This window comes from Lissotriton vulgaris, chromosome 2_1, assembly GCF_964263255.1.
Source record: "Lissotriton vulgaris chromosome 2_1, aLisVul1.2, whole genome shotgun sequence".
Taxonomy (NCBI): domain Eukaryota; kingdom Metazoa; phylum Chordata; class Amphibia; order Caudata; family Salamandridae; genus Lissotriton; species Lissotriton vulgaris.
The window spans coordinates 1,417,555,612-1,417,582,196 of record NC_141687.1 but is presented as its reverse complement, the minus strand read 5'-3'; the positions used below and the strand labels follow the sequence as shown (position 1 = coordinate 1,417,582,196).

Here is a 26,585-nt window from a genome sequence, read left to right as displayed (position 1 = left end):
GCCTGTTTGTGTGCCACCTGTTCATTTGAGAGCACAACCTCTTTCCAAGATGCTCCTAAATATGTTTTGTATATTTAAGAAATTATAATCTCTAGTCAAATTGACAGAGTTGACAGAATACAAATTAAGGCTAAAATTAGATTTTGCCTGGTTAAACTCTCAAAAGTCTGTCCTTGATGCCACGGGCAGGGAGAGACTAATGCATAATAACCTCCATTTTGCTGCTTCTCTTATTTGTTAATCCATCACTGCAATATGTAGTAAACTGAACAGGAATATACTAAATATGCTTATGCTCTAGTGCCAGTCTGGCTAATATATTGCTGACATGTGCCCCGTACAAAATTTAGAAACCACTAAGGTTTTGTACTTGCACAATGCAATTATAGCGTTAATTTACTTAGCATTTTAAAGACACAAGGGCCTCATTTATGAAAAGTGTTTCATTGCTAGTCAAAAACAGCGATGCAACACTTTTATTGCACCCTCCTTGCAACACCTTGGATGTGCCATATTTTACAGTACGGCGCTCCATGTCGCAAGGATTGACGAGAGATGTCAGTAATCCTTACGTAACTGGTGGCGCAGTAATGACACATTGCTGGAGTGCAGTGGCGGCTCACAGAGGGAGTCTGAGGGGCGGTGAGGCAGGGTGGGGAAGGGGCAGGGTAGGGGGTTAGTGGAGTTGGACATACGACGGCCAGGAGTAATGTAAGTAAATAAATAATTAAAACAATTTCACTTTGCGCTCGCTGCATCGCCGAGTTGGCAATGCAGCGAGCGCAAGGTACATAGTTTTATTTATTTATTTACCTCACTCCTGGCCGTCATATGTTCGACTCCACTACCTCCCCCACCCTAACCCTCCCATACCCCGCCCCACCGCCACAGAACTCCCTCTGTAAGCCACCACTGCTGGAGTGTGTCGCAAAACAGACGCAACTCCAGCAATGTGTCATTACACATGGGAGAGTCCCATGTAAAAGGGCCTGCATCAGTCCTTACGCCTGCTTTAAAGTTGATGTCACTGTGCCACTTCTACAAGCCTTTTTCACAGGGAATTTCCCACCCTGCAAACATTATACCTGACACAGTTATAATGTGGTGCAGCGGTTTACAAAGTGACCCATCTGCCTAGATGTGTCACTTTGTAAATATGGCGCAGTCGTAACATCGGCGCAGATGTAACATCGGCATTAAGCCTTCATAAATAAGCCTCACAAGTGTACAGTGGTGAAATATATTGTAAGCGCCCGCTTAAACATTAATACCCACAGCATGAAAATTATTTTTCAGCATGGGGAGAATCCAGATGGTAGTGATGAAGTATTTGCAAGGTATGTATGTGAGGGGCTAAATAAAAGAACATGTCTTGGCTACAAATACACTATTTTATTGGCAGTGAATAGGCAGACTTTACTACTAAGGCCATGCAAAATTTAAATGAGGCTTGGTGAATTTATTAAATTTCTTGAAATATTGCATTATCCAAATTTGCATAATTTCTTGCTTTGATGACATTTGCTCAAACAGAAAATTCCTTGATAAGAGCCGCTTTCTGTTTGAACCAGTCTCCTGCCGATATCGCATGTGATTTTTCTATGACAGGTGATCTGTGTTTTAAACTGTTCATGTAAATTTCCATAAAATTTCACAACATTTAAATGATTATTATTTAGCACCAGACTTGTCACAATTTACTCACCAGAAATACTAATAGTGGTAATGACAATGACTATATCTTTTTACTTGAACCCTCAAATATTGACAGAAAACTTGGGGCCTCATCTACAAGGACCCTTGTGGCACTTTTGCGCAGAGGGAGCGTGACTTTTTGACGCTCTGGTGGCACACTGTGCCCCAGCATATTAAGGCCACGAAAAGCCACTTTACGAGGCTTTTCTTGGCCTTGTAAATATGTCCCCCTTTCACGCAGAACACTGTGTGTAAGGGGCGTTCCATAGGTGTTGCTCTGGGTGTTCCCACGCAACACCCATGGAATCTCAAGCATTCCTGAATCATAAACCTGGGAATGTACCAGATTCTAGTTAGGGAGTTGCAACACGGAGACATTTTTAATTTCTCCTCCTTTTTCCTCTTTCTACATGTGCTGCATTCTTGATTTTGTTCAGGAAGGGACACCTTTCTTCACAAAATCAATCGCCATTGCGCAAGGTTCCCTGCATTGACGTGTGGCAGACCATTGTGCGCCAGCACAGGGGGAAAAAGCAGAAATGTGCCATATCTCAGAGATACGGCACACTCCTGCCCTTTTCTGTTGACGCAGGGCAGCGCAGCAAGATTCCTTGTGCCACTGCCCTGTACCAAAACGTCGTAAATGAGGCCCTTGATCTCCAGCTCACCAGATAATCCAGGCCCCTGTTATTATTGTGAGCTTCTGTTCTTAAATGTGTACATAGCACAGTTTCTGCTCTTACTTAATTCCTGCCAGGGTAAAGATCCAGAAAACAAACTTCTGTGGTTGTGAGTCCAAAGTAACCACCCTTTGCAGTGAAGCATTTCTGTTTGCCCAGAAAACCTGGGGGCATATTTAAAATGGCTCTGCTGAAATTTTTCTCTGTCGGAGCCTCACCCTTGTGACGCTCCGGATGCGCAGTGTGCCAGCCCATCTTTACAAGGCCACACAAAGTCACTCTGCATAGCTTTTTATGGCCTAGTAAATATGGAGTATGGCAATGCCCCACTCTATGAGGAAGGGTCATTTCATGGGTGTTGCTGTGGGCGTTCCCACGCAACACCCATGGTTTGTAACCCTGCCCCATATTTACAACATAGCATCAGTCTGAGACAGTGCCAATACTAACGGCTTTCCAAAGCAGGCGTAACAACTCGTTTTTTCCTCTTTTTTTTAGGTGTCCCTTCCTGCACAAAAACAATCATGCCAACAACACAGATACCCTGGGACCATGTTGCAAGGACGCTTGAGTTGGCGCACAGCTGGTTTGTGCACTGGCACAGACACAGGACAAAGACAGATATGCGCCATATCTTGTAGCTACAGCGCATTCCTGCCCTTTTCGTTTGTTGCTGCCCTAAGCCAAAATATTGAAAAATATGCCCCCCAAGTCTGTTTTCCTTCCCCTTGATAGGACTGGTTTATTACCATCACAGTTATGTTTCTGTGAATTTGTAAAATTCACTTTATGGTCTCCTTTCAGCGGAAATTTAGAAGAGTTAATGTACCCAACAATGTAAGGAAATGTCTACTGTGTCTTATCATGTATGGAGCAATAGCGAGCATTACTCACAACATGCTCTACCTAGATGAAGAGTGTATTACAGTGCGTATTGGTAAATAGGACTTACATCGCTCTGGATTTGCATGCGGTTCCTGGACAGCGTCACATTCATGTTGTCTGGCAGATATGTATAGTGGTGGACCAAGCGTTTGTAGTTGATGTTTGTCGCCACCTCTTGGGACTTCTTAGCTGCCGTGATGCTGACCATGTCCAGAGGGGTGTGGTACTTGGTCTTTGTCTTCTCATAATCTTTCTTGTACTCACGCTCAGACTGCATCTTCGCCACTTGCATAAAGTGCACCAGTTTTGGGTCATCCTGAAGACTTCTGAAGCCGACGTGCTTTCCTCGTGTTTTCTCATAGGCTTGCTTGTATTTATACTAGTGTACAGAAAACAACATATTTATGTCAACAACTTGACATTTGCTTTAAACATATTTTTTAAAAAATATTATACATTTAAAAAGCCAAGAAAAGCAACTGATCTTGAAGGGGTGATGTCTGTAATATACCAAAGTGCATTTTGGCTGCTAGCTTTCAATGTCACACAAAGCCAACACCCAGCCAGAGGAGAGTGCTGACCAAAGGGAGATCCATAAACTGGCGCTAGGACAAAACAAGATTGACTCTCATTCTGTGTAATTCTTCACCCATAACACTAAATTGCATAAATTCCAGCGTACAAAAGCCTATGGATTACTATCAATGTGAGCACTTAATACACTTGTTCTAGTGAACCTTTATGTACCCTCTTGACCAGACAAACACTAGGTAACCTATTTACAAAATTTCTGTGGAAAAAGCGAAAAAGAAAGTATCACAATGTTACTCCTGCATTTGCTGCAAATTTCCCATTTTCTTTTACATTTTATAAATATGCGACGGTCTCAGAATCCCAGGAATATTCTTGTGTATACACATTTACTCACAAAAAAATATAGCAAAACTCGCTATTTTTGCATCTGTAAGGGGAATGCATAATTGCGTCCGATTTTCTTCATGCACTGGGAATATTATTTTCTCTGGGGAGAAACCACATGCAACCAGTTCTGGAGGTGTTACCTCCTCTTTGTCCTGCTGAAAACTGATTTACTCCTGCACTTCACTAGAGTACATCTTTTTTTTATTTCAAAAGTTTTTTATACCGCAGCAGTCAAAACCATATTAGCGAATTGGAAAGACAAAGCCAAGGCAACATTCAAGAGTTGGATCAACTGGAGTACATCTTTGACTATTTTCAGGGGGGAAGCCAACAGCAAAATTTCTTTTAAAACCAACAAATCTGTTAGCATGTATGTGTTCAACATCTTTCACAGATGTGCCTGTGCCTTCCCCGTGAACAGATTTACTCACTCTTGCGGAATAATTTCAAGTTTGGCATTTTTATGGGGGACTGAATTCCCAGAACCGGAATAACTTTCTCCAACTGGCAAAACCACCATGCATATCCAATTATTCCGTCCTGAATGGAACCCAGTGGATCCTGTCCTACAGGGTGAAACTCAGCATTCCGTTAGCCACTCTGAACTTAATACCAGGTCCTCACCTGCTCCTATTTACCACATGCCATAAGAGGAGGTTTAGCAGAAGACGGACTTTGCATCTGCCGGAAATCCCTGCCCACTCAGCACTTGATTTTAGGAGCTTGCCCGGGCCAGGCAAGTGTTCCCCCACCCAGTTAAACAGGGTCCAGGAACACCGGATGGCTCATGATCGCACGGAGCTGTATCCCACACGGCGATGCCACCACACCAACTCATAATTACGTTCTTATACTTCGGTCAATCCTTTGAAATCTTGAGAGCGAGTAAATCCATGAACAAAGGCAAAGTGCAATTTTGTAAATACTATTTGCGTGGCAAAATAAAAATCATGAGTGCAAATAACATTTGTGAAAAATGACAAATATATTTTCTTTAACTCATGCACACCTGTTTTTTTTTTTTACCTTAGCATAATTTCCTGTAATCTTGGATCAGGGGTTAAGCTGAACTGAGCTCTTGTGAAATTAATTTAGAGTGGCAACCCTGAACCTCACACTAAAAGCTCCCAGGCCAGTGTGGGGCAGGTAGACATGCTCATGTAATTGACAATAGCATGGACAAAGTAAGGATATTGGGTATCCTTTCAACATGTGTACAGTCAAATTACTTTGGCAGCTATGTGCGAATACAAAGGTGAGTCTAGGGAAAAAAAGATGAAAAAACAATGGCATTAAGTTGAAAAGCAAAGCCGATTATTTATAGAGTTGCCCACTGCTCAAAGGTTTCCGAACTCTGATTGACACTTGCAGGCATCTAATGTGCTTATGGTAAACTGGGTCAATATGGGATCTTCAAATCAATACCTCCCAATTTTTTGCCATTAACTAGTGACAACAATTGTAAGAGTAGAATGATAAATATTTGTGATAGGGTTGGTCTTAATCTCAATATTTGTGTGACAAAGAGGTTTTCTCAAACCTCCCAAACTTATTCGTCCTGGATTCTAATCTTTGATGTCCTCTCATTTTGGAGTAGCACAAGGAATCAAGATGATTTGTTGTATGTACTTTGTGGGCTTGGACTCCGCCCATCGCTTTTCATTTGTCTAATTGCTTGTCTTTTAAAATTCTTTGCTTGCCAGGGGTAATTCATCTTCCTGGTCCCTTCTTTTTGGAACACGTTCACTCCCCTGGAGCATCGCCTCATTACTTTTCAGCTTCTGCTTCTTTCTCTTTTTTACTACCGGCTCGGTAACTTTACTCCAAATTCCAAACAGCTCCTCTGGCTGTAGCTGCCTTACCCTTCCCCCTGCTTGTGTACCTTAGCTGTTCACATTTGCGACATTCACTCCACGCTCACTCCCTCTCCTCGGGCTGCAGCTGTCTCCTCCTCCCTCTTGCTTGTTTACTTTACAGCTGTTTAAGATTGTTAAGATGTAACTTTCTGTCGCATCTGCTAACCATATTGCTTAAATTCACCTGGCAGAACTGCGCATGAATTCATCACTCATGTTCACAAAGACAATACTAGGTGTGGCTGTAACATTCATTTTGTGGGAGGAGCAAGTAGGGTGGTTCTCATTCCTCAACTTACATGACTTGCACCAAGATGTGTGTCCCCAATTAACAAAGCCCACGAGAGCTATAGTGTTTGACTAGTGTAAGGAGTGAGACGATTGACTGCCACATACATTGCACATGCACTTGTAGGTAGTTTGATTGGCTGTTCAGTCCATGAAGTGAGTGCCTTTCTGAGGCTTATACTGATCTTGGACAAACTGCACAGGCTCAAGCAGATCGATGTATTCCCAAAAACTTTGGAGGATCTCCTGCTTGTTTACTTTATGGCAGTCTGATACTGCGCCTTTTGTGTCAGCGTTTTGTTCTTTAAGGCACTACAGTTTGATGTCATGTTACTTTGTTGACATCATTTTGTATCCGCATTCATTTTTTTGTCCGTTGTGATGGGCATTACGGAAATTTCGGGAGAAGTTTGTTGATTCATAATTTTTAACATTAAACAAAGTCAAATGCTTGATTTCCCTAGACATGGCTAGGTAGTTACGTACTACCATGAATGAATTAGTTAACAGAAATACGCCATGCCCATTGCAGGTCTACCTTCACACAAAATGACCAGCATTCGTAAGCTAGTTTCATGAAGAACAACTCCCTGCTCTACATTTCACCTGATATATGCAGGTTTTGGGTAATTAGAAAATTAGCCTCTCTGTTCATCTTTGTAACCTACTTTTTCTGTAGTATCACCTGTCAGTCAATTCATATTTTAGCAGAACTACCTATTTGCACCAACAGGTGTTGTAAGAAGAGTGTTGCTTGACTTTTTCATCATTGTTTAATCTAAAAGACTTACATGCAGCATCGGTCCGTGCAGGTAAGCACGGTGAGGGGCGGGGGGGGGGGGGGGAGTTCACAGACACAGGAATAAGGAAAATGAAATAAATAAATCCTATTCCGACATCAGCACCCCCCCGCTGCCCGCACCCTCGCGCTTAACTGCTTGGACTGCTGCTGCTTGCATGCGTAAAATATTATGCAAATTATGTTTTCATTAATATAGTACCAGGTTTGTTGTGCTTATGCTTTTTTGCCTTCACACTGGTTTATATTCTCGATTAATTTTACATAAATTGTGAGCAACAACCAACTTTGAACTGATAAAACAAGTGCACAAATTAAATTAGCTTTAAAGATAACACAGAATCCTTACGTCGACAGTGAAACACTTTTTGGAGTGGCAGCATGCTGCTTTGGCTATGCTCATTGCCTTAGAGACTTGCATAAGCAATTGCAGTCATGCTGATTGTTGCCCAGTTTGTCACAGGAGTTGGAAACACTTTATCATACAGTCTGTAGACTAACTTAATGTGCATGAATGTTACACGACTGTCATGTACTTTGAGTAGTAAGGTTCTTATAAAATGTCATAAGAACATCATGCGTTATAGCTGATTTAGAATAAATTCTCGGTTATCCCTGCTGCTATTCCACCGAAATAGTTCATGCTGAAGCTTAGTGGTCTCATAGGTGTTTATGTAATTCGGTCATGTAAGGAACACCATGAGGTACTAATAATTTACACATTTTACTTTGAATGCTGTGGTAGAACTTTACTGCAGTTCTCTAATAATAAATCCTTATGCTTGTTGTGGAGTACCATTATTCATGTCATCCCATAAGCTTAGCCACTGTCAGCTCCACTGTTCCTGGTTTCAAACATCTATGGCCATTGCTCTTTGAGAGGCTCTTCATTGGAGTCTGAGGTTGATAAAATATATGCCCCCTTTTCCATTTCTAAATGATATTATTTATGTGGAAGCATGTGTGCTGTGTAACAGGCCTGTACTGGCAAATTGTTCTTATCATTAATGGGTGATAATGTTCAGATATGGTCTGTCAGGTTTTCTTTGTGGCAATGGCTAGGAAAGAGCACGGTCTTTGCTGCCCTTTTGGATTCTGGGTGGTTGTCAATTGATTTTATCTAGGTTGTGGGTTTCAGTGAGCTCCACCCTCCGCATATGCTTCCCCAGCCATTGCCCACCCACCTCCCTGAATATAATTGGCACTGGTAGCCCTTCTCTCACACATACTATGCCGGCCTTCTGCACTGTGCTCATACTTTAACAATGCATCTCCATCAAGCCACAGCATCCCTCCGCACATAACCAACCCTCCCACTTTCATTCCACGTCACTCTTTTTCACCCCTTTACACCCTAACCTTGTGTCCTATAATGTGACACCCACCATACTTCTCCCCCCCACCTCCTCACATGCACTCACTGGCTTTGCACGTTACAGCTGGGGCCAGCATACAAATCTGATTCTCCATCTTTCAAAGGCAGGAGGCTGTAGCCATTGGACCACATCTTCTCTACACTCGCACTCCTTATTACCCGCCACATGTGTGCCACTGCATACCTCCCTACGATATGAAGTTGTAATTGGGTACTTTTTTCTTTTTCTATTTGCCTTCCTCTACTTTCGCTATTGCTCACTGTAACTGTCTTCTTGCTGTCAATCACATGAGTAAAAGACATTGTCATTTACAACAACCTATTGGCATTGCCAATGCTTGTTGCTTAAGACTATACCCATCAGATAGCAAGTGTTAGTGAAGAGGGGTGGCAGCCACTACCCTAAAATAATCTGCTGTCCTCATGCATTTCCGTGGCCGCTTTCATCTCTACCATGCCCATTCATTTCGATGCAAGTGGTGGGTTAGAAAACGATTTCTCCAAAGCATAGATATGTCATGGAAGAAATAGTATGCACACTCCGACAAGGGGAACATATTAAATAAAAAACACTATATTTATTGATATACTATGGAACGGCTAGACATAATAGACATATGGAGTGGAAAGGCGCTTTTTTAAAAAGGCCAGTTATCCAAATGAAATGGGTAAAGGAAACAAGCTGCCTCTGATATTCCTGTACACAAATGCAAACATTTGCCTATGATATCAGTAAGGGAGAGTTGTCTTTGCGTTACCTCAGGAAAATGGTTCCTCAAACACAACACATATTTATAAAGAGCATCTTCAATGTTTTTCAATGAAAAGGAAATATAAAGTTACTCCCAAATGTATCAATAAACATAGACGTGAAAAGGATACATTTATTCCCAATTGCAACAACTGTACATTCTCTCAAACACAATTTTGCATGAATTGCACGTTTTCTTTTCCCTTATTAAAGTCTAGTGCTTAAGATATATTACTTATTGGTGCAACTAAGTGTCAGGACTATTAGCAAGAGGTTGTGTTCATTATAAACTAACAAAATGTAAAGACCTACTGCTACTCATTAACCGATGGATGTGCTGCCCTCAACAGACCCATGCTTTGCCCTAATAGTCCAACACATTACCCCTAACTGACATATGGGTGTATTATTTTAAACAATATACATTTCATAGTGTATATGTCAGTTTTGGTGCAGAAGGAGACAGTTAAAGACACCACATTACATGTTAACAAATGAGTTTCACACTCATCAGTGAATGTAAATATATACTATGGTGTACCTTCAAATTTGAGAAAAAGTCTCTCCAGGCCTTCCTTCTGAACTCGCTTCCATCCTTGCTTTACAATATATATTATAGGTTCTGGTCTCAACAGGTGCCTGTTAAGCGTTTTGATGGCCGTATAGCTAGGCTGTGCAACAGACATACTGTGAATAAATACATAACTAGGTACTCACATCGCTAGCAATGTTTCTTGAAGCTCTGGCTGCAACAATTGGAATAGAATCTCCCAGAACATGGTTCCCTTTAGCAATGAGCTGTTTCCAAGCTTGCTTGTAGTTTGACTGTAACAAGAAGACAAGTGTTAGCTGTGAGCAGAAAACATCCCAATTCAAAGCCTGGCTTGAAAATACAACTTTATAGATTTTATATCAACAAAATCATAAGCGTTTCTTGGCTTTCTACTACATTTGAATATTTTATATCTGGTTGTTCAGTTCGCTCCCTGTGCAATAACAATCCTAAGACGAACCTTATCTTCCAATTTGTCAACTAACTGCTCTGTGGGCCTTGGTAAACTCTAATGGCAAACCACCATCCATTAATATTTGTCTGCTCAACTCCCCTGGACCAATGTCCCCTCCAAACCTGAAATGTTACTTATTTCAGGTTCCTGTGAGCGCCCAACAGACTCCATGAACCGTTTTGTTACCTTTAGTGATTAAACGCAGTTTACGGGCGCCTTCTCTGAAACTGCTTCATTACAGCATGCTTATCAATGTGCTTTCAATTCCTTAGACATAGTTTACCACAGTGCTTAATTTGAGCCAGTGGTTTCTGGTCCTCAGCACTAGCACTTTATCATCAAGACTGCTGCTTTTCATGTGCACCAGATAAGGACACATTCATTTACGGGTGAATTAAGTGATTTGTCCAGAATCACAGGATGTTGAGCCGACACAGAGACTTGAACCTGCTTCCCTCGCTCCAAAGTCGGCAGCTCTGCCCATTACACCGCATCCTCTCCTCACTTTCATGGTTAGTTATTGGTTCTGTTTTAGGCGGCGCTAACAGGAGGAATGGGCTGGTGCAAGCTGCCTCCTGACGAGAGCCTTGGCAATTATGTTTTTTACAAATTAACCACCAGGATGCCATCAGTTAAAAAGCATCCAGGTGCACATTGAGGCATTTGAACTGGAAAACAATGTGATCCAAATATTAGCAGGCCATGCAAAGGAATTCTCATTGCTACCAATGGGGACCAGAGCCAGTAGGGGGTAGCTGAGATCCCAGTTATGTAACATCAAGCCCTGATAGCAAAGTGAAGAGAAGCCTCAAGGGAATCCAATGGTGTTTAATAACAATACAAGTGTTCAAGAAACCAATCCATGGAAATAGTAGATGTTAGGTCATGTTTACGGACTTAAAAGGTGCATTTGGAAATGAAGCTTGGACAACAACTACTTTGGGCAACAAAAGCAGTGTAAAGGTAAACTCAAAAGTGAAAATAGGTTTGTCTTTATATGTTTTCCTAAAAAAACTACAGATTGAGGTTACCCAACCACTGGCTTCCTGAAAGTCACCACGCTCCTTGTCTACTAACCTCAGGCAGGAAGGCCTCTGAAGAACGAAATGTATATTTGGTAGGTAGAAATGAAATGTGTGGGGCAGGAATAGAGGGATTTGCTATTAAATGGCACCATGGACTTCACAGGAGGTTTGACACTCAACTCTCTGAACAAGTGAAAGGAAATGCCCACAGAGGTCAATTTAAAGCAAGCATTTTGCAAAATTAACATGTCTGATTTGCATGTATGCCTATAATACACCAAATAGTTACAAGTTGTGCCATTATTCCATGCATGCTAAATTGAGTACAAAATTGGGCTGTATTGCCCATGTCATTTTATTATAAATGTATCTGCAATATGCTATTACCCTTTATAGTCTGTATTATTGTTATTTGCCCTAGCAACATGGCTATAACTGTCTATAGCCAGATGTAAAAAATAGTCTGACACCAGCTGTTTGCCCCTTTGAAGCTATGCCCTTGTGTATTTAGGGAGGCCTAATGGAATGCTGTTTGAATAATCCAGATCAGAAGCCACAAAATTATGCACACAAGGGACTCATTGGCCAAGTGCTATTTAAATATCTGCCTCCGGGTTCTGAGTTCCAATCAACATGTTTCAACCAAAGAGGTGATACAAAGGTGAAAGGATACAGGACACACCTGTGCCCAATAGAATTTCCAGGTTCTTGCTTGTCCTTCCCGAGGCAAAAGTTGTGAAAATGAACTAGGCCAGGAGTCTATGGACCAGAGATTACTTTAACTAGGCATCACTTTTCCGATGTGACATGCACTGTACAGTCCTGATCCTCCAACAATGGTTTTAGCTATAATATAAAGTAATGGCAATTTATACAAGGAGTCTACTCACCTCGCTGATATTGGCAGCATTGTATCTAGCCTGGATAAACTGAGGCATGTTCGCAGGTAAGTTGTACTTATGCAGGTACTTTTCTCCGGAAGCTTTGTAAAGTCTCTGCAAAATGGAAAAATAAACAAGATCAAAGCATGAAAATAAAAATGTCAAATAAGGCATTTGTCTTTAGAAACAGGTATAAGCAAATCTATAATGCAAGCATGACAATTCCATCCTAGAGGTTTAGGAACCTATAAATACCCTTAAAATACCAGTCCATCTCATAGCCGGCCAGTCGTCCACCAAAACATCGTTATTTCATTCTGAAGAACTCCACTTCAGTTCTAAGTTCCCAAGTCCTGGCATCCAATCCAATACCAATATTGAAAAGGTTGAAGAGTTGGCTCTTACAACAAGACTAGGTGATCTCACTGCACAGCGTTGATGACTGAAAGCTCAGCGCCGGGATACTCCGCGGAGTAGCCGTGCGCTTCATAAGTTCCATTACATTCATTCATTCAATACCCTAATATTGCACTCTGACCAACCACCTTTAGTCCCCTTAGCCAAAATTCCCATGGACATGCTAACTTGAGTTGGAAGAAAGGTTTACAGATTCCTTTACAGACTGGGCTGCTGGAACTGGGGCTGAACTGGGAAAGGTGAGGGGCTGCTCAGGCCAGAAAAGCAAACAAAAATCCAGACACAACCAGAGAAGTGTTAATCACTCACTAAAAGTAACCTAGCATGTCTGTTGAACATTGAAGGCAGACTACCTTCCCGGCTCACAGCATCATAGGATGGGCTACTATGTTAACCCAGGACCCACACTCAGCAATGTTATATGCATCTTAGCCTCACATCCTGGCAACAGTTTATCTTAGACTGTGCCCAGACATCAACTCTGGGCAAAGCATAGGTGGAGAGGGCCCTTATTAGTAGGTTCATGACCAGCTCTCCACTGCAGGTGTTACAAAGCCTTCATTATACTCTGCCTCTGGGTCTTGTCCACTAGCCAGTAGACCATTCTGTTTCAGTTATTATTCTATAGCAGCCCTGTAATAAGGTAAAAGAAAATATGGCATCTACAATATATATTGATGCTAATACCTTGTGAGAAATCAATGCATCTTTAGGTTATCAATGATGGCATGGAAGGGGTCAGTAACACATAGGCGGTCTTATCTTTTTTGACTAACACCAGAAATAAAATAGTTGCATGTATTTCCTGGACCTCCACACCAGAAACTATCTACACCACCAAAAAGCTTGAAATATAAGACCAGCCATTATTTGAAAATAAATACTCTGGGGTCGATTCCGATGTTGTTTGGAAAGCATTCCTACCGAATCGGTTCTGGAATGCTTTCTCGACGACTAAGAAAAGAGTAAATTGCAACTGTCACTGAGAAGGGTGTGGTTTAGGAAAATTGTAATTGAAATATCATCTGACAGAAAGAGAGTGTTCCAAATATTGTTCTGACATATAAAACTGAACAGTAAATCAAATATCCTCAAAGCATATTTTCTCTTATTGTGTGCCAGCTGATAGTACTTACATCACTGAGCTGCTCAGCATTGGTTTTTGCCTGGACCATAACCGGGGAGTCGACCACACTGGTGAATTTGATGGTGTCAGGGTGTTGGCGGTAATTCTTCTCATCCAGGGCAAATGCAGCCTTCTTGGCTTTCTCGACATCCAGGGATCCAATGGGTATCCAGCCAACGCCTTTCATCCAGCTGTTATAGTCGGCTTTGTACAAATTCTGCAAGAAAACAAGAAAGGTGCACACATTTCACCTTCTGAGACCTGTTTGAACCAACTAGAAACATAGACCATGTCCATGGCACCTGCTACTCACGTCGCTCTGGATCTGCATCATGTTTTTGGACAGCTCTACGCTCATGGCGTCTGGCAGGTAGGTGTAGCGGTGATGCAGGTGTTTGTAGTGAATGTTACTGGCTATGTCTTGGGCTTTCTTTGCAGAGACAACAGTCACCATATCGAGAGGGGTGTTGTACTTTGTTTTTGTCTTCTCGTAGTCCTTCTTGTACTCACGCTCGGACTGCATTTTCGCAATATGCATGTTATGGACCAGTTTGGGGTCGTCCTGCAAACTACGGAACCCAACAAGTTTCCCTTTTTGCTTTTCGTAGTCCAAGTGATATTGAACCTATGGGACCACAAGAGAAAGCTTGAGTAATAATGCACTACAAAGTTTAAGTTTCACATGGACATAGCTGTGTTATCTGGAAAAGCATACAAAATTCTAACTCCGTAAAGAGGACCAAGGAACAAGGATCTTAAATAGAAATGCAATGTTGAGGAACATGATTTCTTCCAACATGGAGTACAACATCTTTTGTTACAAAATCAAGTAGAACTTTTCTATCTAGAAATTCAAACGTGTTTCAGGTCATTCAGCAATGAGGCGGGCAGGGCTCTAGGTGCAATCTATTCATCTTACCTTTTATTGCCTAACTGAAAACAAAGTGCTGATATGATGAGGATGGTAAGGGGCAGACTTCGACAGCATATCGCCAAGGCTGTTTGATAGTCTCTCTTTCAATGGGCTAGTGGGAGGTGAATAAGAAACCTGTGGGGCATTCCACCCTTGTGTGCTGTATGATCAGGTTTATAATGTTTCATGAAAAGGTGTTAAAACTAGGAGCTATTGCTTGCAAGGGCGAGAGTGTGTGTGCACGCGCAGGTAGGTATGTGTGCACACAGTAGAATATCTTGTTCGAGAAATACACTTAGGGGCATATTACCAACAAAGTGGCGAAGAGAGGTGTTAGCCGCCTTGGCTTAACGCCTCTCTTCGCCACTTCGGAAACGCTAGGCTGCACCATATTACCAAGGATATGGTGCAGCCTAGCGTTTCCCCCTGCGATGGCGATAAGTTTTACAACTTAACGCCAGCGCAGGCAGGGAAGGTTTGTTTATGTACAGGAAGGTGTTCCTTCCTGCACATAAACAAAGCATAAATGCCATTCTGTAACTTACACGTGTGCTGCTTCATGCAGCACACATGTAAGTTACAAATTGGCATTTTTAAAAATGGACACCTTCCTGTACATAAACAAACCTTGGCATTTTGCTTTTTCCATGTGTGCTGCACAAGGCAGCACACATGGAAAAAGCAAAAACGAGGAGAAATGAAGCATTTCTCATCGTTTCGCCACCTTAAGAACAGGCCTTTCCTGTTCTTAAATTCGGCGCTGCCACCTAATATCGCCTCTCTTGATAATAGGGGGCAGCGTCGAAGTGAATCAGTGTTGCGGTGGAACGCCCACCGCAACACCCACTGCACGCCCCCTTTCACAATGAGTTTATCGTGAAAGGGGCCCTATTACCAAGGCAGTGTTAAGTCAATTAACGTGGCTTTAAGCCATGTTAATTGACTTAACGCTGCCTTGATAATAGGGCGATGCAAATACCGCAGCGTTATCGACAGAAAAGTGCTGATAACGCAGTGATAAGGGGCTTGATAATATGCCCCTTAGTTCTTAAATGCTAGTCTTACATAGCCGCAATAAAATAAATAGGCCCTGACAATGGTACCAGTATATTCCCTGGCACGCTTTCATGCTCCTCGCATACCTCATACAACAAGTTTTCTTTACCCAAACATTAAATTGCAATAAAACCCTAACCTTTATGGTTGTGTTAATATAATAAACCTCCCAAGAGGATTGGATAGCTGAAGTGTGAGGTGCTGAAATGCTGGGAACATAGACCATCCAGGAAGGAAGTTCACTTTCTTTTAAATACGGAAATCAAAAAACACAAACATTGCATAACAACGCAGTACACTGTGAAATGTTAAACAAAAGGTACAAAACCCTTACACGTTAAGCGAAGTAAGCAGAAATATGAATAAAGCATTAGGGAAGACTTTCTTCTTCTAGAAAACAAGCACAGTGCATTAGAGGACACAATGGAACTCTTTAAGTGCATAAGCCATTTAAGGCTAGGCATGTGCTTTCATCTCCATGTCCTGACATTTCAGTCTGTGACACACCTTAAAAGTGAGGAAATCCTGTTCATGACAGCCAGACGTCACACCCTACAGACATGAATGCCTGACAGAAACTCCAAAAGACAAATGTAAGGGTGTGATTAACAACAGCAAGAAATATTTCATAGCAGAGATCTCATTGGTTCTGTGGCCAGCATTAAATCTACATTAATAAAAAACTGTAGCAGGTTATAAAAAACTAGACATCAAACTTACATCACTAGCAGCACGTCTGGCCGCTTTCGCTGCCTTGATAGGAATTGCATCAATCTTGAGGTCATATCCCTTGGTCTTTAATTCTTCTAGCCCAGCTTTGTAGTAATTCTGTAAAAACAAATAACAACATTTTTTATTATAAGGGAGAATACATGATCCAGATACTGCATGTCATATGTCACCACGAATGAAAAGCTTACTTACATCACTGAGGTTGATAGCATTAACCCTGGCTTGGATGAATTCAGGGAGATCGTGAGGTAGGGTATAGGTGTGAAGTCTTTTTTCTCCCGCTGCTTTGTACAGAATCTGCAACAGAAAATGAGAAGCGTTTAAAGAAACAGTTGGTGGATGATAGCACAATAGATTTTACAACCCAACCAGACGTCACCAAACAAAGACCATTCCGAAACTCTAATGGTTGATTATTGTTGACGATGTAAAACAGGGCAACAGGAGAAGTTACTTCCTTTTCACTGTATGGTCCCTTTAAGTCTAGTAGAGCTCTGGTGTGTGATTAGCAGATTGATGGAAGTGGAGTGTTGTGGCTCACGGGTTAGAGGCGGCAGACCCGGAAGCAGAGGACGGCCCGGGACCAGGGTTCAATTCCCAACGCGGCAGGGTCGTGGACCAGGGTCAGCGGACTCGATAATTCTCGCCTCAGTGCCTACTCTAACCAGGGATCACACTCGGCAACTCTGGGCATTAGCTTGCCTCATCTCCACAACGGCCCCCCACATAAGCCGGGGATGCCTGGTTTCACCTTGCGAATACCCAGTAGGGACCATCTCACAGGGAAAGCCAGGACGGGTTCCCCAGCAGTCTACAGTGAGGAGATACCCCATGTGGGGTGATTCATGCGCTTTACAAGACATCATGAACAGGAGGAACAATTATTCTAGTAAGAGATGTTTTAATCTAATCCTCAAACTAAATGCTTATTAGACTTTTACTTACATGGTCAGATATATTACAGAAAGAAAAAATGAATACGGAAAGATTACATTAATGCATTTTATTTTACCCCAGTTACACCGTTAAAAATGGTCCTCATAAATTTTAAAAATAAAAACCTAGTTAAAAATGTATTATATTATCTCAAAAAGAAAGGCACTGATGCATAACATGTTGTACTTCTGCATTGATTAGCACTAATGGAGTTAGTTTTAATATCTAGTAGAGGTAGGTTGAGGCCTCCTTATCTCACTGAGAAGGGTCAAAAGAACCTCCCTCCATGGTCAAAAGAACAATGCAGAAAATATTTAATCATTCTGGGTTGAGAGTACTGACCCCACTGTGAGGAGAAATGAATTTACACTTCCTCATTCTTAGCAAAGCAGGATGACTAGTGGGAAGAGTAGAGACCATTTTTGAGTGTGCCCAAAAAAAGCACTAACCAGTTCAGCTGGGGTTTGTCTCAAAAGTCCGCTTGGGGCGGGAGCCTCTCAAAAGAAGCAAAGACTAAAATCTCAGAAGACCAAATGATCTTGGACTGGTTAGAAAGGCGTTCCTACTTTTATTAAGTGTGGGTCATGTTTTAGAGGCTGTCTGATTCAGTTCTGATAGGCTTGTCTCCAGAAAAGAGACGACTGAAGTATTTTGCTACCACTAATTGAACACTGACAAAGTTGAGCCTTGGAAGAGCTAGCTAATTCTTTCTGAAATATTTTTATTGAGAGACAACACTTTTGATTCAGAGCAGCCTTAATTTGTCTGATGCAATTAAAACTGTAAATTACTTATGCTCTGACCCTATAAATGTTAGTGGGCCCGATGTAAGAGCATGTTTTACAGTTGCAAATCTTGTGAATAACAAAATCAAAGGTTATGAAAACCTCGAGTTATAATGTACAAAAGGTTCTTTATGAGTCAGAAAAGTATCTTTGACTTGGAAAGTAGACTTTTTGATTCAGACAGTTGAGGCAAACAAAGAGCCATTCCGCTCCTCTGATGATTCACAATGCAATGGGTCAATGACTTGCAACCTCAATCGTGGCCGCAAACCATTGACCAGAACCCCACTTCCAAAAGGATACTTGCACGGAAGAACAGCTTCCAACTTTTTGATTGGGGCTATCAACATTCGGAGGAGATGACCAAAATATGGTCTGATACATGCTCCCTCAAAGACAAAAACAGAGTTGAAACTTTTTTTAATGCTTTTTGAAGGACAGTGGCTGCATTAGCAAAAATGAAGGCCTGTGATTGGCAGCAGATCTTAATTTGGGCATGCACAACCGGTTCAGTGGAATTCACCGTCAGACATGTGCCTCCCTAGTGTTAACGGGGCATGATTGTGTGAATGCTGCCAAATTGCCATTTTGCACAGGGACAGATTTGTACATTGGTTGCATCACAAAGTGAAGGGCCGTGCCACAAACTAGTCAGCATGCACAAACTATTACTTTGTGACCAAATCTTTTGTACATTAGACTACATGTGCTTTATTTCTTAGACAAGGTGGAGTAAGCAGTCTTGCCATGCTTTCACCATTATCCCACTATGGGAAGAGAAATATGTATAATAAAGTACTTATCAACATTTCTCTCCGAGGCCAAAAAATGTTGACATTGTAACTATCTTGTCTGGAAAGTAGATAGGCCAAATTATTTTCTGTGGTTCCGGGATTTGCAATACTGTCTCTTCACATAACACACTCCAAGAACCAAAGAGCCTGTGTGTGCTGTGGTCTACCCTGGTAGGCGTTCCACGGTAGAAAACATCCAACATATAATTCACCAGGAAAGTTACAGAGGGGAGATGTAAAATGGACTAAAGAAGCATACCGGCAAGTAGCCAGTATGGAAAGAGAAGAGAGGGAGCTGGAAAAGGCAACAGTAAGGGCTTTGTAACTATCTTGTCTGGAAAGTAGATAAGCCAAATTATTTTCTGTGGTCCCGGGATTTGCAATACTGTCTCTTCACATAACACACTCCAAGAACCAAAGAGCCTGTGTGTGCTGTGGTCTACCCTGGTAGGCGTTCCACGGTAGAAAACATCCAACATATAATTCACCAGGAAAGTTACAGAGGGGAGATGTAAAATGGACTAAAGAAGCATACCGGCAAGTAGCCAGTATGGAAAGAGAAGAGAGGGAGCTGGAAAAGGCAACAGTAAGGGCTTTGTAACTATCTTGTCTGGAAAGTAGATAAGCCAAATTATTTTCTGTGGTCCCGGGATTTGCAATACTGTCTCTTCACATAACACACTCCAAGAACCAAAGAGCCTGTGTGTGCTGTGGTCTACCCTGGTAGGCGTTCCACGGTAGAAAACATCCAACATATAATTCACCAGGAAAGTTACAGAGGGGAAATGTAAAATGGACTAAAGAAGCATACGGGCAAGTAGCCAGTATGGAAAGAGAAGAGAGGGAGCTGGAAAAGGCGACAGTAAGGGCTCATCAATTACGGAAAACTACACTGTCCATGGAACCATATTTGGATATTGTCACAAACCCTAACCACCCATTTGTATTGACTAGGTTCAGATTAAATCAATTTCATTTTCTCCTTGGTGATTTGCCAGGCTGGATGAGGGTTGAAGATCTTGGGGCCTGCACTTGTGACAATTTCTCTGGGCAGGATATCGTGCACTTTATGTTTTTTTGCGAGCATCTTACTGGTATTCGGAAGCGCTTTATTCTTCCCATTCTAGTTAATAAGGGATTTGTGCAATTCATACCAGCTCTACTCTATCTGCAGATGTTCACAAATGTATAGGAAGTCTTTACATTGCCCATTTTCTTTCCGCTGCTGTAAGAACCATAAGGAAAATAAGTTAAGCACAGATTGCACATGTTTTGACCTATTGTCATGTCCTGATGAAATGTACCCAAACTGCCTTTCTGGCTGTTTTATGTATGTAAATATTCTCATATTCTTTTAATTTTTTTAAATTTCTTTTACATGTTAATCATGGTTTTATATCTCTTTTGACATTATATGTATTATAGTATGCTTTTATGGTTTACACATAAGCCGAATAAAGTAAATTTGACTGACTGACTGATTGGGGCTATCAACATTTGGAGGAGATGACAGGAATATGGTCTGATACATGCTCCCTCAAAGCCAAAAACAGAGTTGAAACTTTTTTTAATGCCTTTTGAAGGACAGTGGCTGCATTAGCAAAAATGAAGTCCTATGATTTGCAGCAGATCTCAATTTGGGCATGCCCAACCGGTTCAGTGGAATTCACCGTCAGACATGTGCCTCCCCAGTGTTAAAGGGGCATGATTGTGTGAATGCTGCCAAATTGCCATTTTGCACAGTGACACATTTGTACATTGGTTGCATCACAAAGTGAAGGCCCGGCCACAAACTAGTCAGCATGCACAAACTATTACTTTGTGACCAAATCTTTTGTACATTAGACTACATGTGCTTTATTTCTTAGACAAGGTGGAGTAAGCAGTCTTGCCATGCTTTCACCATCATCCCACTATGGGAACAGAAATATGTATAATAAAGTACTTATCAACATTTCTCCCCAGAGCCAAAAAATGTTGATATTGTAACTATCTTGTCTAGAAAGTAGATGGCCCAAATTGTCTTCTGTGGTCCCGGGATTTGCAATACTGTCTCTTCACATAACACACTCCAAGAACCAAAGAGCCTGTGTGTGCTGTGGTCTACCCTGGTAGGCTTTCCATGGAAAAAAACATCCAACAGCTAGAACATTTTAGTCCATCAGCTGTACTACAAAAAAAACCCAAATGTTAAAGTAGCCTAGTGGTGTGTTTGCTCGATTGTTTTACACAGTAGTACACAATATCCGAGTGTCCCTTGACATATATGTGGTTTTATCCCTGAGAATTCTGGTAATGTCTCTGTATCCCACTTCTTGTGATATTTTAAGGTTCAACAATGTAGTCGTTTCTAGCACTGATACTAGAGCAGACAGGGTCATAAGGTTAGTTAGGCCATCGGCAACCCGGGGTACAAGAGGTACTAGACTAGATGTTCCTACAGGCATATCCCAGTCTCACAATACTACAAATGACCGCGTACTTATTTCCAGGTTCAAATGTGTGGCAAATGCAATCGCAATAAGCAGTAAGAAATGAGAAGGCAGTTTAAAACATGAAAAAGTACAAAGATGATCCCTGAAAAGTGCCTTATCTTGTTGGTACATGTTTGGCATTGAGGATGGATGCTCTATGTAATTACCCCAAAGGTCTGGATTTTCTCGATGCCACAACAGCTGAGAGGTCCAAAAAATGTTTCTATGTTCAAAAACAGCTGAAGACCTATGTGTCTATTCTGCAGTTATCAACATAACACTTTCTTGGTTCACCTTGTCAGGTTTTTTCCTGCAGGGCTCCCTCATACAGTGCAAAAAGCGGGGGAATGCCTGTTTTTCAGGTCTAAGTTGATATGCTATACCAATCTCAAACATAGGATGTGTACCCAGTCACTGCAATTGCGAGCACTTACATCACTCCTTTGTGCCTGGTTGATTTTCGATTGTACAACAATTGGCGCATCATCGATCGAAGTGAACTTGATGGTATCTGGATGCTGTCTGTATTTTTTCTGTAGGGGGAAAAAAATGACATATTTTAGCTTGTGTTGTTCGGCTGCATACCACCATACAGGCATCATATGTTAAATGGCTCAAAACTGCAAAGTTGCACATTGCTAGTGCATTAGAAAAAAATCAAGCCTTCTGAAAGCATGACACTAGATCTAGATCTTTAGGTTGTAGCCTGCCAGACAGAGCAACTGTCTGGTTGAGAAAGACTGATTGGCCTTTTGTTTTGTCACTCTTATATTCATGCTTTCTATTTGATGGTTTTATGTTTAGTCTTTGTCTCTCCCATGGCACATACCCTGTTTGCCATTGTTCTGATTGGTTCTTTATATCCTTCCACAATGGGTCTGCTTTTCGGAAGGAAAAAATATATTTTTCTCAAAGCACAAAGTGCATGCATCTTCTTCCAGAATATTTATTTCCATAAGCCTATTGCTCACGTCATTTCGTAGGTGCGTGCCCGCTTGCTGGGTGCTCCTATAAAATGAAGCAGCTGGCTGTGTACCCCTTTTTCCCCTGTTGATTAGCCATTTTGCACATCATCAGAGATGTTGTGCAGCATGATTAAAACTACTGGAAAAGACAACAGGCCCCAAGGGTGAGACCTACTGACCGACTGGCTTTGCCAATGTTTGTTATTATTTCTAATTATTTGTAAGAGTGATGTTCATTAGAAAGTCTGCAATTTAAATAATTTGCAAATATTTGTGATAGAAAATTTACAAAAATACTGATTTTCGAAATGTATATTTTAGGTGCTGTTCAACAATATTTGAGAACATTATAATATTGCTGTGGCTATCGATTGGAAAAAAGCATTATAGGGTTTATGATGGCTAGTATAGACCATTCGTTCCAAAATTCGAATATTTCTCTTTTGCTTCCTTGCTTTCTCACTTGCTCTACCAACAGGGAGAAAACTCCCTGCGCATCAGAGACAATCTAATGTTTGTTGTCCCAAAACAAACGTATACTGCATGTGTTTGTTTCAGAAAAGAAACATTGTTAAAATTGCTAACTGGGCCAAACAAAAATGGTGCCTTCTGGTCAGTTTCGTGTTCCTTCAGCAAATCCACCATACAGATTATGCACTGAAGGCACAGAGCTCTCTATCAGGCAGGTGAGGGTCTCTCACTATAGCAATCGGTCCTTGGTCTGGAGGGTTGCCCCAGAGGAGTTAAAGACAATTATTATCCCGGATGAAATTCCATACCACAAGTTTTGGCATTTATCTGTGACATATTTATCACCTATCATGAATTTAGCACTTCAAAATGGAGCCTAACATGCAGCCGGCATATGTTGGTTCTTTCCACACCAAACATTACCAGGCATTTTCCCCAACTATCTATGGACAGTTTTGACCTGACTATATTCACCTCGGGAAAAGTGCATGATTGCAGGCTTTATTGTACGCAGACACTACACAGTGCAGTAAACCCCACCCCACACAATGTATAATTGAAATCCCTGCAAATCAGAAGTTTATGCAAGGGTAAGAATTATACAAGCCGTTGACAATCAAATCTGTTGGGCCCGATTTAGAGTTTACTGGATGGTGTACTCTGTAGCAAACATGACAGATATCCAGTTTGCCTTATAACAGTTGTATAATTGCTCATTTCAGCCACGGCCTATGCAGGTAAGAGCGGTGGGACCAGGTGAGGTGGGATTTCGATGTACGATGATAAGGGAAAATTAAATAAATACTAAGGGGCCCATTAGGATGGCGGGCAGATCGCCCCTGCCACGCCGGCGGTGGCTACCGCCGGCCTGGCAGGGGCGATCCTCCCACCATCCGTGCTGGAATGACCCCCCGCCATATTAGTATGGCTGGGGGGTCCGCAGCGGATGGAAAGACCGTCCGCCGCTTTCCCGCCCTGGTCGCCTTGCGGCTGGGGCGGAAAAGGGTTTATATGGTGGCGGTGTCTCTCAGACACCGCCAGCCATATTAGGATGGGCATTTAGCAATGCCTTTCCGTGGAGAAAGGCATGCAGAGTCTGCTTTGAGGGCCCGTTGCGGGCCCCCAAGGACTCCAGGGGGGTGGGGGGTGCACATGGGGGGTACCTATGGTACCCCCCAGAAGTTCCATTGACAACATGGCAGACACCGCACGGTGCCTGCCTTGTTGTGCATGGAAGTGCACAGCATGCCTTCCTGCCATTGTGGCGGGCAGTGCTGAGTGCTGGATGCGCCTGCCACTGTGGCGGGCGCATCCTAATGCCACCATCGGGACCCCCGCCCTTATGGCGGGTGGTCCGTTTTTCCGATAGGATGGCGGGCGGACAAAGTCCGCCCGCCATCCTAATGGGGGCCTAAATGTTCCCTCATCTTCGTCTGTCAAAATGCCCTCCCTCCCACCCCCAGCCCCATCACTCTCTTACCTGCACGGGCAGCAGCTGGTGCATTCACTTAAGATGTGGGACAGGATGTCTTTCAAGCTTGTGACAGACTACCCATATGCCAAACTCGAAATTAAACTTTATTTTCTCATTCAAGAACCAGAAATCAAAAACAGAGTTATCTCATTCAAGAAAACAAAAACAAAACAAATCCCTTCAGTATTTTGGCAAGGTTTTGTTTGACCAAGGGCACAGCTAGGGACTGGTATGTGGAAAAGTGAAACTATGCTCAAATCTTAAAATGAATTAAGTAAAACTTCTAATCACAACATAAAAATGTGTGTCATACTAGTTCTGAAATTAGAGGCAGCTCCACGTCTCTCGCTTTCTTACCTCATCAAGGATCGCCGATGCTCTCTTGACTTTCTCTACATCTAAGGATCCAAATGGCACCCAGCCACATCCTTTCACCCAGCTATTATAATCAGCTTTATAGTCAGCCTGGAACACAACGAAGGAAGATTGAGTGAGAAAAGTTTTTTAAATGAATTGTAACATGGACATTCTACTTTCTACTGAATTCAAAGTATTCACTAAACTTTGATTTCAGGACTTCTCTGGTGTCTATTACTACAAATCAACAAAGTATAGCATGAGCAAATGCAGTTGTACAGAAAGTATCACAGCTTAAACGTGTGTTTTGATCAGGTACTCAATCCATCTATACATTTTGATACATTAAGAAGTAGCTCTGTCCATGCCAGTTGAAAATTAGATATTTTGTATTCTGTGCTATATTATGTTTATTACAAAATGTTGTAATGGAGTATCAAAAAGCATTTTGCATTATACAACACTTCAGTTTGAGAAATGTAACACATTGATCAGCATATGTTCTCAAATAGACAATACTGGTGTGATAGGCAGTTGACATGAAGCTGGTTCTCTGGAAAAAGGACCCTAGTTTACTAAAGAATTTTTACCCAGCTGTTCTATATCCAGCTGCTTTTATGCGCTTGCTTGACCTTTCAATTTTAATCCTTCGGGAGGATGCAACTGGTGAACTGTCAAGCCACAATCTTCCTTTAATATAAAGGCTAACTAATGAACTTTTTGTTCATGTTCATTGGACATCTCTGATGACCAACACATTTATTAATGTTTTACCTGTTAGTATTGATCATCTGCCACAAAAATAGCTGTATTCATGAACCTAAGATAAAACACACTAGAGAAAACAATAATACTTACATCACTTTGTATCGTGTATGATTTCTTTGCCTGAGCCACACTAACACTATCAGGAGGATAGAAGTATTTATGATGCAAGTGTTTGTAATCTATGTTGCTGGCAATGGCTTGCGCCTTCTTCGCCAATGTGACAGGAATCATGTCCAGAGGAGAGGAGTATTTGGTCTTCATTTTTTCGTAATCTTTTTTATATTCAATCTGTGGAACACAAAATAACAATTAAACAGAGCAAAACTGTTTATTTACCTGCATTAAAGCATTTAAAACACTGTCTCCCAGAAACCCTTGAGCCATTGCTTAAATGTTCTAAATATTTTCAATTCTTCCACTTCCACCTATATTATTATAATATTGTGTGTGTGTTTGTGTGAGTGTGTCTGTTTGTCTGTGTGTAATCTACTGGAGGTGCTTTGTGAGAATAGGAAATACAATAATATTAAAATGTATTAATTTATTGTAATAGTGTCCGTAAACATACCTAAACTTTGTACCAATTTGATGAAGTACAATTTCTTCTTCATGACAATCATGGCTATTTATTTTCCTTCTACATCTTTTCCGAAATTGCTTTTTTGGCTGGAAATAGAGAGCAAGGCTGCCCACACAGTCCCAAAGTAACCACAGCAGACTGAATATGTGAAGCTGAACTTAATTTCTGAAGGAAAGGTTTACATGTTTACCCACTAAACCATAAATTTGCCTGTCCTGTCATAAACCTGAAGAACAGAGATGGCCAAACACCATTTACAAAGAGTCGGACAAATTATTTTTTCCAAACTGTTCTTAAAAGACAAACCAACTCAACAAAATGTACAATCCCAAGCCTTTTATTATATAAAAAAACTCCTGTCCAAAACACGACTACCAAACCCACTAAACCAATAAATATACCAATGGCCCTTCCAGTCACAAAAAGCTCAGTACAACTTTAGTCCAAAATGAAGGATCAAACTTAGATATCCAAAGTCACCAAGACCCACAGACTTAAAGCTCCCTAGCCGACTGCTATACTGCTAGACACAAATCTACCCACTCAGTTACAGCAACCTCAAAGCCTAAACCAC

At 41.6% G+C, this 26,585-nt stretch overlaps 1 protein-coding gene across 44 annotated transcripts in view; it reads right to left on the bottom strand.

Annotated features, from left to right (window-relative positions):
- Positions 1 to 26,585, bottom strand: part of NEB (nebulin) — a 402,407-nt gene that overhangs the window by 288,828 nt on the left and 86,994 nt on the right. For all 44 annotated transcript variants that reach the window (XM_086957193.1, XM_086957196.1, XM_086957192.1 and 41 more), the window contains 10 exons: positions 25,522 to 25,719; positions 24,664 to 24,771; positions 21,831 to 21,929; positions 16,600 to 16,704; positions 16,396 to 16,503; positions 14,020 to 14,331; positions 13,717 to 13,923; positions 12,173 to 12,277; positions 9,968 to 10,075; positions 3,328 to 3,639 (listed from right to left, as the gene is read on the bottom strand). In XM_086957193.1, the coding sequence (XP_086813319.1) occupies positions 3,328 to 3,639; positions 9,968 to 10,075; positions 12,173 to 12,277; positions 13,717 to 13,923; positions 14,020 to 14,331; positions 16,396 to 16,503; positions 16,600 to 16,704; positions 21,831 to 21,929; positions 24,664 to 24,771; positions 25,522 to 25,719 (1,662 nt within the window). The remainder of the gene's footprint in view (positions 1 to 3,327; positions 3,640 to 9,967; positions 10,076 to 12,172; positions 12,278 to 13,716; positions 13,924 to 14,019; positions 14,332 to 16,395; positions 16,504 to 16,599; positions 16,705 to 21,830; positions 21,930 to 24,663; positions 24,772 to 25,521; positions 25,720 to 26,585) is intronic.